This window comes from Bactrocera latifrons, unplaced genomic scaffold (assembly GCF_001853355.1).
Source record: "Bactrocera latifrons isolate USDA-ARS-PBARC rearing strain unplaced genomic scaffold, ASM185335v1 scaffold_121, whole genome shotgun sequence".
Taxonomy (NCBI): domain Eukaryota; kingdom Metazoa; phylum Arthropoda; class Insecta; order Diptera; family Tephritidae; genus Bactrocera; species Bactrocera latifrons.
Genome location: NW_017534642.1, coordinates 200,225 through 212,910, shown reverse-complemented (window position 1 = coordinate 212,910; position 12,686 = coordinate 200,225). Strand labels below are relative to the sequence as shown.

At 40.2% G+C, this 12,686-nt stretch overlaps 1 protein-coding gene across 5 annotated transcripts in view; it reads left to right on the top strand.

The window, feature by feature from the left end:
* LOC108978394 (MAGUK p55 subfamily member 5) overlaps positions 1-12,414 on the top strand; it is a 135,235-nt gene extending 122,821 nt beyond the window's left edge. For 4 of the 5 annotated variants that reach the window (XM_018948642.1, XM_018948643.1, XM_018948644.1 and 1 more), the window contains 6 exons: positions 8,314-8,521; positions 8,585-9,821; positions 9,885-10,081; positions 11,056-11,187; positions 11,379-11,560; positions 11,802-12,414. In XM_018948642.1, the coding sequence (XP_018804187.1) occupies positions 8,314-8,521; positions 8,585-9,821; positions 9,885-10,081; positions 11,056-11,187; positions 11,379-11,560; positions 11,802-11,996 (2,151 nt within the window). In that variant the 3' untranslated portion in view covers positions 11,997-12,414. Of the gene's footprint in view, positions 1-2,581; positions 3,418-8,313; positions 8,522-8,584; positions 9,822-9,884; positions 10,082-11,055; positions 11,188-11,378; positions 11,561-11,801 lie in introns of all 5 variants that reach the window. The other variant, XM_018948646.1, reaches the window with a different exon arrangement.
* Positions 12,415-12,686: the final 272 nt, after the last annotated feature.

Below are 12,686 nucleotides of genomic sequence, written 5' to 3'. Positions count from 1 at the left end.
TTTATTTTTATACATTTTTTACATATTTTTTATACATTTCTTTTTACGCTAGAGCACTATGTTAAAAGAGATATGTAGTATATACTGTAATAGAAATAAGAGTCACGGGAGTTTTAGCAATTATTTTTCAAATTTAATAATAATTGTGTTTTTTTGAAATTCTTTTTAAAACAATTTGTTTTATATATTTTTTTATATTTGGAAAATACATGTACCATATATAGTAATATTTTGAAATAATAATTTTTTTTTGTAAGTATTTTTTTTATACTTTCTTATATTTTCTATAATTCTTAGTTTTATTATAATTAAAACAAAAAAAGAATTTTTAGTTTTTACGCAACAAATGTAAAAAACACATATATACTCTATATTCCTAAATGAACGAGCAAAAGTAAAGTAATTTGTTTTAATAACCAGCTATTGAATGCGCGCGCCAAGTGCTTAACAATCCGCGCACGTTCTCCACGATTACGCATTTGGCTGTGGCACTATTATTTACGCTAGCAGCGCATGCCTTTTGCACGGATATGCGCACAAAGTGGCGTATTGTTTTTCTCGAAATGCCTTTTTATTGCCTTTTTTATGCCGTGCGTTTGTATGTGTACAAACTGCAGCCAGTTGCCTACCTAAAGACCAACAAAAAAAAATACAATAAAATAGTAAATAAAATAAATGAAAGATAAATCAGCAGAAAAGCCAGGTAAACAAAAATAAAATTCAATTGCACAGAAAATCAAGCAAAATTCCCGTGAGTCATATTTCAGCTTGTTTCCTTCTGCGACATGGTTTGAGTGTGCTTGTATATGCTTGTTGTTGTAGGCGTAGCTAAAAGCCACGCAAAATTGCTTATTTGACATACACGTTCAGATTTAAGCATAAACTCTGCATGGCAATCAATTTCCTACAGGGCATACATGCCTCTACCTGTTTTTAATATAGTATACGCAACGAAGCACATATGTATACGTACTTATCTGGATTTGTTTTTTTTTATCTGTATGTGCAATAACTGTTGATTTTGCATACGTCTGTCTGTCCATCAAAACACACGTCCGACAAACTAAATAAACCAAATCAGTGCCAAAAGCGAATTTTTGTTATGAAAAACAGTCAAAATAAATAAACAATGTTTATTTTTAAATAAAATTAAAAAAGTATTTTTGCAAAATGTGCTAACGAAAAATATGTTTGGTGTTCGTCACGTATTTGCGAAAAATTGCACTGACAACAGCAGAACTGTTTCAGCAATTGCACAACTTGGCGAGACAAACTGACGTACAAACGTACATATTTACATATCTGTACCTAAAACATTTTATATATAAATATAAATACACATTTGCATATACAGATATGTATGTATAGTAGTAACATTGCTGGGTTGATCACCAATTTCTAACTTTTCTGCATAGCATGTAGCTTCATGCATTTCTATACATACATACATACAGACATACATTCATGGTTGATAATAAAAAAATGTATCTTCTGCCAATAAAGCTTTTGGAGACTACAAAACTTTTCCCTTGTTGTCGAAAAAAACATGCAAGGCTTGCCAACAAGAAAATTTAGTAAAATACGAAAACACTTTTTCGATTACCCAATATTTCCCGAATATTGTTTTCCCCGTCCAATACTTGACTTTTCCAAACTTAAGAAATTTAATTCACTGTTTATTTGACAACTTCCATCTCCGTTGACATTTTGCTCGCTTTGACAAGCTGCCACAGCTGACTTATGTATACATCTGTCACTGTCAAAACCTTTTTGTTCGGCAACCGAAGTAGAGGTGATCGGCCACATCAAATCATCGCAAAATTTGTGATCTTGCGCTGATGATTTTTATTTATGATTTTTGCAATATTTTTTGTTGCTGATCTTACAATTAGACGTGCCTGCTGGCATGTGGGTTGCCACCTGTCGCCCCCACTTCGGTCATTTGTCTCACTGTAGTGTGATTCGTTTGAATTGCTTATTGTTTTTTACTCGTGTGTTGAATGGCATTTTTCAATGCATTTTTTGTAATTATATTTAATGAGTTAGACATGCCGATTTAAGACAGCTTATGTGCTTAAGCTTTGTGGTGATTGACTAATTGTCTTTCTGCAAGTGAATGTGAGCCTTTCAAAGAGGCGTTGTGCAATCACGTTTGTTGGGGGTGTGTAGACATGTAGGGGTCCCCGGTTATATCGCTGCTTAGCGGTGGGTCTATATAAATACTCTTCGAGAGAGCAAGAGGAGCGATCTAACTCATCTTTGGAATTTCGTTAGAGAAACTCGAGTTTGGCGATTAGAGAACATACATATGTATGTGTATACCAAAGTAAAAAAGTTATATCTAGTAATAAAAATAAAAATTCATAAAAAAATATAAAAAAAATTAAAAAGAAAAATATTAAATTTAAATTAAATAATAAACTAATTTTTGGAACGGAGTTGAGTAGTGTTGAGCGAGGAGTTTTGTGGAGTGGTGTGGTGTGCAATTCAAAATTCAATAGGATTATTATGTGGATATAATAAATGACCAGAAAAATTGCGAAAATAATAATATTTTCAACCAATATTATTTACCCAACAGCTCTAAAAACAATTTTTTCCCACCATTAACTCAGAAACATTCAAAATACCAAACCAAACAAAAACAAAAAAATGGACAATGACTTTGATTATAACGGTTAATTAAATACTTAAATTGAAAAATTGTTAAGAATAATAACAACAAAAAAAAAAAGTCGTGAAAAGTGAGCAAAATCGAAAACTGCCACAATGGTTGTGTCCACATTGAGCATCACGCTCGACAACAATGGACTGGTGGCACCGCCTGCGCCACCGAGTGTTGTGCGTTCGATTACAACAGCAACAATACCGACGATAATCACAGCGAGCAGCAGCATTGGCAACAGTCCGGCAGCTGCCAGCAACAAATATGCGATTGACATGCATAACAACAACAACAATAACAATAACAACAGCAACGCCAGCAATAATAACAGCAGTTTTAATATAAACAACAATAATAACAACAAACTCAGTGGCAATAGCAACAATAATAATAGCAACAACAACAATAGCAATAATAACATTTCTAGCGGCCATAGCGCTAGTAACGGTAGAAGTATAAGCAATACAAGCAGTTTTTGTGATATCAGTGGCGCTGCTGCAGCAGTCGCGCCGGCACCGCCACCCAAAATAACCACAACAACATTCATACCAAACGCCAACCAAATATGTGATAACAATAATGTGCCACAGCAACAACAAAAACAACCACCACTACACTGGCATTCACCGCAAACGGTGAAGGAGTCAGCGCAACAGCAGCAGCAACAGCAACAATTGCCACAACGCAGCAGCTCATTGCTGTTGCAACGCGATGGCCAAGTGAACATGTCGAATCGGTTGCGTCAGCAGCAGGCAAGTGACTCAAACAAAAAAAAAAAAAAAAAAAAAAAAAAAAAAAAAAAAAAAAAAAAAAAAAAAAAAAAAAAAAAAAAAAAAAAAAAATGCGTAAAAACGGTAGGGTGGGGTAGCAGCGCAAATTAATTTAACAAAAGTAAAAAAAAAAAAAAATAATTAACGGTTTCCTCATTTATGCGAACTTATCTAAAAAAAGTTAATTTTAATTTTGTAGTCATTCTTTTCATATAAATAATTTAGTTTCTATGTAAGTGTAATATTGGGTAGCCGAAAAAGTCTTTTCGTATTCCTAATCAAACTTCAACTTATCCCACTTATTGACAAAATACGAAAATACTTTTTCAACTACCCAATATTTTATTTCATTATTTAAACCTTATATATATTTTAAACTTATTTCCATTGATTTTCTAATTTTCTTTAACAAAAATATTGGACTTAAATCGTTGTTACACTTCAGAATGTTGCAAATAGTGTAGAAGATTAAGAAAAAGTCTAAATCGATAGTTTATATTTTTCATGACATTTTTTTCGAAGTAAATATTTTTCCGAAAATATTTTTTTTCCAAATTCTAAAAAACGATGTAACAATTTTACACAAATTTAATAATAATTACTGTTTAATACGCCAGCAGTGAATTAATTATGGCCATAAAATGGTATAAATGTAAACAAAGTGATCAGTTTGCTTATATGAATGTATGTGTGTGTGCGCGTAGCTATGCCCACAGTGATCAGTTTGCTTATATGCATGCATGTGTGTGTGTGGGTAGCTATGCCCAGTGATAACACAACAAAAACTAAGAAATATTTATAAAATGTAAATAACTGCGCTCAAGCTCTAACACACACACACACACACACATAAAAGTAGGCAATCAACTCTAACACACACACAGACACACCTGCGTCCACAAAAGCAATCAAAGCGCTCCACTCCAAGCACTGATATCATCGTTACGAGCAGCCCAGCGCAGCGCATTTCTGCTGGCTTTACCGCCCGCAACCTGATCGCTAACACACACTCGCGCGCCGCCGCTTCCGCCCTCAAGCATAATTCGTCTGTCTTGTTTGTTGTTTGTTATTATTTTGCGCAGATTAGTATCAATATTTGTTGTGTTGACGCCGAGCCGCCGAGCTGTGGAATCAGATTTTTATAGCAAAGCTGCTCGGACAGTTCTGTTTTTAATCATGTGAATTAAGAAAACATTAAACTGAGGTAGCGTTGAAAGAAAAAAAAAAACAGGAAGCAAAACAAGGCAATTAGAATTCTCATACACAAGTTTGAAGTCATGTTAAGCATTTAATGTCAAGTTCTAAATTATTCTCCAAAAAGGTAAAATTTTCTCAAGCCTTCTGTGCACAGATGTTAGAATTGAGTCGCTTGACCAACCTTTGCCCCTTGAATTGCTATTTTATTTAGCTAATTTGTGCCAAACCCAAAGCACGTACTCAATTGCTGCCTAGGCCCGATTTGGCGCTTTATTTGAGTTATGCCCCCCTGGCCTCATAAGTCAGTAATCCACATATCGAACTCATACCAATCGGCCTGTTTATTTAGCGGTGAAACGGAACATTTGTAGCGGCTTTTAGTCCAAACGAAAGCTTTGTAGCACACTACACCCATTTCTTAGCACTATTTATTTATGTTATACATATATGTTTTATGGGAAATATTTAAACGAAAAATATGTGTTAAAGAAATCATGTAGGTTTAACTTCACTTTTCCAGCAGATCTTTTGACTGAGTCATAAGTTTGCAATTCACAATTTTAAAAGTGTTTAAGCCTCGCCTTTTTGTCAATTACATTGATATTTTTCATTTCTTCGCCTATTGTGGGCGCTATTTGAAATTCATGCGTGAACAACAAGCAGTCTCCAAGCTCTCGAAAATGCCTGCCGTCACCCAGTTTGCGCTCAGCCTCCGCTCGTTGTTGTTACACCTTAAAAGAAGCTTAATTCCACGAATTCAGCAAGTTATTTGAAATGTGAAGAACAGCTTCGAGCAGCTTCGGCTGGCAGATTTCAAGTGCGCTAAGCTGCGCTAGCAAAACTACACAGCCACACGCATCAAAGGTGTGTGACTACCGACGTATGTTTACAAAGAATTTTTAACGTTTCGAGCATGGCTTGTAAATACATTAAAAGTCGAAGTAGTTTTGTTGTGACTGTCGCGTATGAAATCTTCATTGAAAGACTACACACCTTTCTGAAATGCTTATACTCGTTTTTTGTGTGTAACTTGATTACAAAGGTGTAAAGCGAATTTTATTTGTTATTAGTGTGTGTTTTCATACAAAAACTTGATGTGGAATATACAATATACTAATTCCGTTGTGAAATTGTAGCAGATTCAAACACTTTTGAAGTTACGACAGCTTAACTACGTGCAAGTGAAAGCTTTCAAAAATGTTTTCGAAAGCTTTTGGCAATGTTTTCGAAAGTTCATTGCCTTTCTTAAAACATGCTGCCTCCAAAAGGCGTTAGTTTTAGAAAAATAGTTTTGAGCTGATTCTAATAAATATTCAATGTGAAATCTTTTCCGTAAGTAACAATATATCCATGTCTCAAATACGAGTACAGACCGTATTAGCATTTTCAGCCGATAAAAATAAATTCAAAAAATAGTTTCCTACTAATTTATTGCAGGACCTAAATCAATTGTTGCTGCAATCACCTGCTGTGCATTATACGAGCTTGGCATTGTAAACGCGACTTTTTATTGCCGGCATTACCGGCTATCGGGCTCACAGATAGCCTGTCGTCTTAGGGATTTCAGCTGAATTATGTGCGAATAAAAAGCGGCAATAAAGCAGTCGCTTTGTTGTTGCGCGTTGCTTGTTGTCATATTTATTTGGTGTGAGTAGGAAAAATGCAAATATTTCATGTCTTGAAGGAAAATTTATTTTATGATTTTAGGGCGCTTGATCCGCGCTTGGTCGCTGTGCGCTTCCCGCCAATAGCTTTTTGGGAAATCGCATTGTTGCGAAATTTCACACTTGCCTTTGTTATTGTTGTGCTAACAGTTGTTTCGCAGTGCGGATTTGGTCTGCATTCTTCGGTTGTAAATCATACTTACACGCTTTGTATTTTGAAGGTTGCTTTGTCAGCGAAGAGCACCAAAAAATGCAAAAATGAAATAAGTATACGAAAAAAACTGGAAAAATTGTAAAAATAAATAAACACGTTAATAAAACAGCGCTTTGCTGCATGCGATTTTCTGCCCCAATTGCTGCTGCACAGCGCGCTTGTTTATGAAGCAAAAGCGCTAAGTAAATAAAAGGCGGCGCTGCGTGCGGCATGCAAATCGCTGCCACGACAGCAGTTCCATTTCGCCCTTTTCACACTTCTTTGCCTGCTTGTTTTGCCGTAATTTACATAACGCTTGTTGCATTTATACCTGCCACACATATTTGCACTGTTTGTTTTTGCCACAATTGCCACACACACACACATCGCCAGCAGCACTCTATACCCACCTCCACCGTCGCCCCCTAAGCAGCGTACGCTCTTAGCACCTTCTTGGCACTTTGCCCTTTGTAGGAGGGCTTCCGCCCCCGCACGCTGATGAATTGCCCATAATCACACTTGACAGGCTTCCAATGCGGCGCAACTACAAACAATGCACTCGCTCAAGCTCTGCTTGTCATATTTTCTCTGCATATCTGTAGCGCTTTGTCTGTTGTCTCTTGTCTGTTGCATGTTGCACTTGTGAGTTGCGTGTACATTTCACTGCACACTTTCATATCAATACAAATGCTTTCGTGCCACTTTCAATTGGCTTTGGGTACGGCGCGAGAAGGTGCTCATGTGATGTAAAGAGGGTGGATGGTTGTATGTGTGCGCGCAGTGGCATGCGAATCGCATTCCTAACCGAGTAGGAGGATATGCTCAGGCACCACAGCCTAAGTCGCTTTGTTATGCTTTCCAAAGATTACCTGACAGGCCAAAGGCAGCGCTTCTAATGTTGTATTCCACTTTTTACCCAGCTTCTCTAGCTGCTAACAGAGCCATTTCGTCAATGCGAGAAAATTACTTGAATTTCTCAACAAGTTTATAAAATATAGTTTACTTAAGTACTTAGCTCTGACTTCAAACTTTTATTAACTGATTCTGTAAATTGTCTAAAGCGACAAAGGGCAACACATTTCACTTCTATTTCGTCTCGTTAAAGTCTTGCTCTGACCTCCACTTATTTACTAACAGTTCTTTACTTTATTTTACGCTTCATGCTGTCTGCTTTTAAGTGTCTCCTTAACTGAACACTAAGCAGCTGTGTTCTGCTATTTGTTTGCAACGTTTGTGTCTTTGAGCAGCCGCTCAAGTGTTGCCACTAAATGTGGCAAGTATAATATATATGCGAACACATGTCCGATGAGGGCGCCCTGAGTTCTGTTACAAGCGTCACTATTGCTACGCTTCCGTGTGTGGGTTGACTTCATTCACGGCCCACCCCATCTTCATCGGTTAACTGAGCCACCGACCTACTGGCCCATTCACCCCATTAGCGCGCTAATTAAATTAAGCGAATTGTTTTCGTGGCGAAGATTAAGTGGCACAAATGCGTTGAGGACATGTCCGCATTAAGTGTCTCGTTTGGCGGTAAGCTAAATTACTTGAGTCTGAAAGGGAAAAGCGCTTGGAAAAAGTGCAACTGCTTTCATTTGTAGGGTTGCAATTGCGCTTCAACTGTTCCGAATACCGGTTTCACTTAGATATGCACTAAAGTTTTCTTTTTTTGGCGCAATAATGGCGCTGCTGTCCGCGGAGTCGAGACTTTATTACCTGCCTATATTTCTTTCGACCGCGCTGATTGTTTTTCAACGTAGCTTTAGAGCTACAAACAACTTGCAAGCATTGCAACTGACCAACATTATATTTTCTGTCTTTCAGGAGCAACTACGTCGACGTCGCGAGGAGGAAGAACGCATTGCGCAGCAGAATGAGTTTCTACGTAACAGCTTACGTGGTTCGCGCAAGCTTAAGGCATTACAGGACAACAAGGCAACGGCACAGCAGCAGCAGCCGGTCTCTGCGGAGCGCGTTGCGGGTGTGGAGAATGAGGCGTACCTGGACGATGAGGAAGCCGAGAAAATTAATGGTGAGTACTGGTAGACTATTATTTTATAAAAGCGCTAATTCGCCTTTCCCTTCTTCCCTGCAGGTTATGGCGAACTGATCGCGGCGCTAACACGCCTACAGAATCAACTCACCAAAAATGGTATGTCCACAATGGCGAGTCGGGTGTCGGCTGCCCACAATGTGTTGAGCAGCGCTGGTGTGGCACATGCGCTTGCTGCGCGTGCAGCTGTCCTGCAACGCCGGCGCCCGCGTGTCGCTAATCCAGTAAGCGTGAACGCCACTTCGTTGCAAAAAGATATTGTGGAACTGCTAACGCAATCGAACTCGGCCGCGGCTATCGAGCTGGGCAATCTGTTGACGAGTCACGAAATGGAGGGTCTGTTGCTAGCGCATGATCGCGTTGCTACGCTCACCGATGCCACGCCATCACCCATACTTAGTGGTTCTAGCAGTCCCCAGCAAACGACAACAGGCGCGCCAGTACCACTACCCAAGAGCGCAGCGGTACGCGGCACAGCAGTGCCACCGCCAGTGGTACCGCCACCGCTTGCGCAACGTAGCGCTATGCCACTGCCTCAAAATATGACGGCGCCACCCGTACCGCCGCAACATAGTGGCTTTATGAAGCAGCCAATGCGTGCCGACTCTCCACCACTAAGCGCCTGCTTTGGCACACTGAATGATCAGAATGATAACATACGAATCATACAGATTGAAAAGTCTACTGAACCACTCGGCGCGACGGTGCGTAATGAGGGTGAGGCGGTCGTCATTGGACGTATAGTGCGTGGCGGTGCTGCCGAAAAATCCGGTCTATTGCATGAAGGCGACGAAATACTCGAAGTGAATGGCCAAGAGTTGCGCGGCAAGACGGTCAACGAAGTATGCGCGCTGCTTAGCTCCATGCAGGGTACTCTGACATTCCTCATTGTGCCCGCTGGTAGTCCACCGCCCGGTGGTGGCCATCGCGAGAACGCAGTGCTGCATGTACGCGCCCACTTCGACTACGACCCCGAGGATGACTTGTATATACCGTGTCGTGAGCTGGGTATTAGCTTCCAGAAAGGCGATGTCTTGCATGTCATCTCACGTGACGATCCCAATTGGTGGCAGGCGTATCGCGAGGGCGAAGAGGACCAAACGCTCGCCGGTCTCATACCTAGTCAATCATTCCAGCACCAGCGTGAGACCATGAAGTTGGCCATTGCCGAAGAAGCGGGCTTAGCGCGCAGTCGTGGCAAAGATAGCAGCAAGGGTGCGACACTGCTGTGCGCGCGCAAAGGCCGCAAGAAGAAGAAGAAGGCCAGCTCGGAAGCGGGGTGAGTTAGTTCTGGAAGTGTGGGTATGTTCAAATGTTATAAGCCTCCTTTATTCGTTTGCAGTTATCCGCTATACGCCACAACCGCGCCGGACGAAACGGATCCCGAGGAAATACTCACCTACGAAGAGGTCGCCTTATACTATCCACGTGCCACACACAAACGGCCCATAGTGCTCATCGGGCCACCGAATATTGGGCGTCACGAGCTGCGTCAGCGGTTAATGGCCGATTCGGATCGATTCTCGGCAGCAGTGCCACGTAAGTTTCGAAATACTTTACTTGAAAACTAATGTACGGCGTAGGCTGGCTAAGCGGGGCCCGTTTGGCTGTCTAACTGTGTATAGTAGCGTCTGCTTTTTCTTCGATATTCGACTTCATTCAAAGTGCTGTTTAGCTTCAACTTTCATTTCATAATTTTTTAGTCGAGTTTTTGGCATTTTATATTTTTTAACGTACATTTTTATTTTTGACTGCGAGATTTTTCCAGACACTCGCCTTTTTATCAAAAATATTTTCCTTTTTTTCATTTTCGCTTTAGTTTTCTATTTATTAGAGGAGAAACTTAAAAAGGGTAAATGCCTCAAGATCGTTCAAACATTAGCAATGCTTCCATCTATATGTAAAAATAGTAAAATTTTAGCTTGTGACGCTTTCCTCTCCTCAAATATTTCATCTGCTTTAAAGTCCCAACTTAAGCTCACAAACAGCCGTGCATAAAAGTAATTAAGCGGCAATTTCCTTGCGCTCCACTTCGCTGATGACACACACACACATACACTCTCATGGCAGCGCATTGGTGTGCTTGCCAGGCCTTAAGTCCTTCTGATAGACCCACAAGGACGAACATATTAACTACGGCTTGGCGTACACACAGTATTTACATGTGTGGGTGTCTGTCACTAACGACTTAATTGCAGCAGCCAAAGCCAAAGGCAAAGCCGAAAAATACTCACCTTCAATTCAATCGCCATGCAGCGCTGTTGACAGCAGCCTTGGCTTATCCTTAAAGCAGGCGCAAGCATGCAAGCGCGCCGTCATCCACACAGACTCTTGTCGTGTGTCAGCCAGCGCTTTGTGGCAAACAAGCTGCTGCGTCCCTCCAGCTTCTCACCCGCTTCCTGCGCTCTTTCATTTCCCCACTCTCACACATACACGCTCTCATACACACATATTTATTTATTTACCGGCTGCACTTGTGCGGCTCTTCTCTTTGCGCTTTCTTTACTCCGCAGATACGTCACGTGCGCGCCGCGAAGGTGAAGTCCCCGGCGTTGATTATCACTTCATCACGCGCCAAGCCTTTGAGGCGGACATACTGGCGCGCCGCTTCGTCGAACATGGCGAATACGAGAAGGCTTACTATGGTGAGTAATTTACCATGTAATATGTACACACTCGTACATGTATGCATATGGAATGCATGGAAGGGAACTGTACACTCGGTGTACGTGTAAATATACTTTCATATCCTATCTTTTAAACGAATTAAGTAAATTGCAAATTTCCACATATCCTCTTCTTCATCGACGTATTCTGCCAACTTTTGTTGTTGCAGGCACCTCACTCGAGGCCATACGTACAGTGGTGGCGAGTGGCAAAATTTGTGTGCTGAATCTGCATCCGCAGAGCTTGAAGCTGCTACGCGCCTCCGATCTGAAGCCATACGTAGTGCTGGTGGCGCCGCCGAGTCTCGACAAATTACGACAGAAGAAAATACGAAACGGTGAACCCTTCAAGGTGAGTGAACCAAAACGATACAAATTTATTTTGAACATACTCTACGACGAAGAAGTATAGCATACACCGAACCTGTACTGTCGGAAATATTAAAACAAGAACAAAAGGCTAAAGATTGCATGCCACTTTCTTAATTCGATCCGTTTCTTATTCAGTTTGTTTGTTTTATGGATACAGCAAACTTTAGTGTACTTTAATTTTCACCTTTCTTTTTAATAAATCCTACCACTTTGCCCGATAGGAGGAGGAGCTCAAGGATATTATAGCCACTGCCCGCGACATGGAGGCACGCTGGGGCCACCTCTTCGATATGATAATCATAAACAACGACACAGATCGTGCTTATCAACAGCTGTTGGCCGAGATCAATTCGTTGGAACGCGAACCGCAGTGGGTGCCGGCCAGTTGGGTGCATAATAATCGGGACGAGTCATAAAGTCAATGGAAATAAAGTGCAAGCGAAATGGAGCGTGAAATGAACGTAAAACAGGGAATTTGTCTATAAGGAATGAAGGAATGAACTGGAAAGTAGAACTAATTGCAAACACGAAGGGAGCACAGAAAAATAGGTGTAGTGCTGATGATAATTGTTTCAAAAATACTGCTGATTATGCTGTTTTATATTATTATTTGTAACAGAGTACTTCAGTTTCCAACTTTCTCTACTTGTATCCTGTGCTTGTTTTGAATTTCACACAACTTCGGAATTTGTGAACATTCACTAAGCTTCTAAGCTTTCAACGAGCTTTTGAGTTTCATTTTAATTTTTGTGCGCTTTCACTTCACAATTAAGTTCTCCTCGGAAAAACGTAACGTTTTTAGTCACCACTTAACCAATACTGATCCACAGTGTTCGTGCCACTACAAATACAAACAAAGGTTTCGCGCCGTGCTCGTGGTATTGAGCGTGCAAAAGCACATGCGAAAGCTCTATTTCCAAACGAAAATGCAATACTTACATATAAATACAATTATATATATTATTTACTTGAACATACAGTATACTACATACAACATTTATATATATACACTTACACACACACAGAGCAAAATTGAACGTTTTTATGTATAACTTGTTGATTTAGTAATAAAAATATCATTATTTTAAAATTAAAAAAAAGTAAAA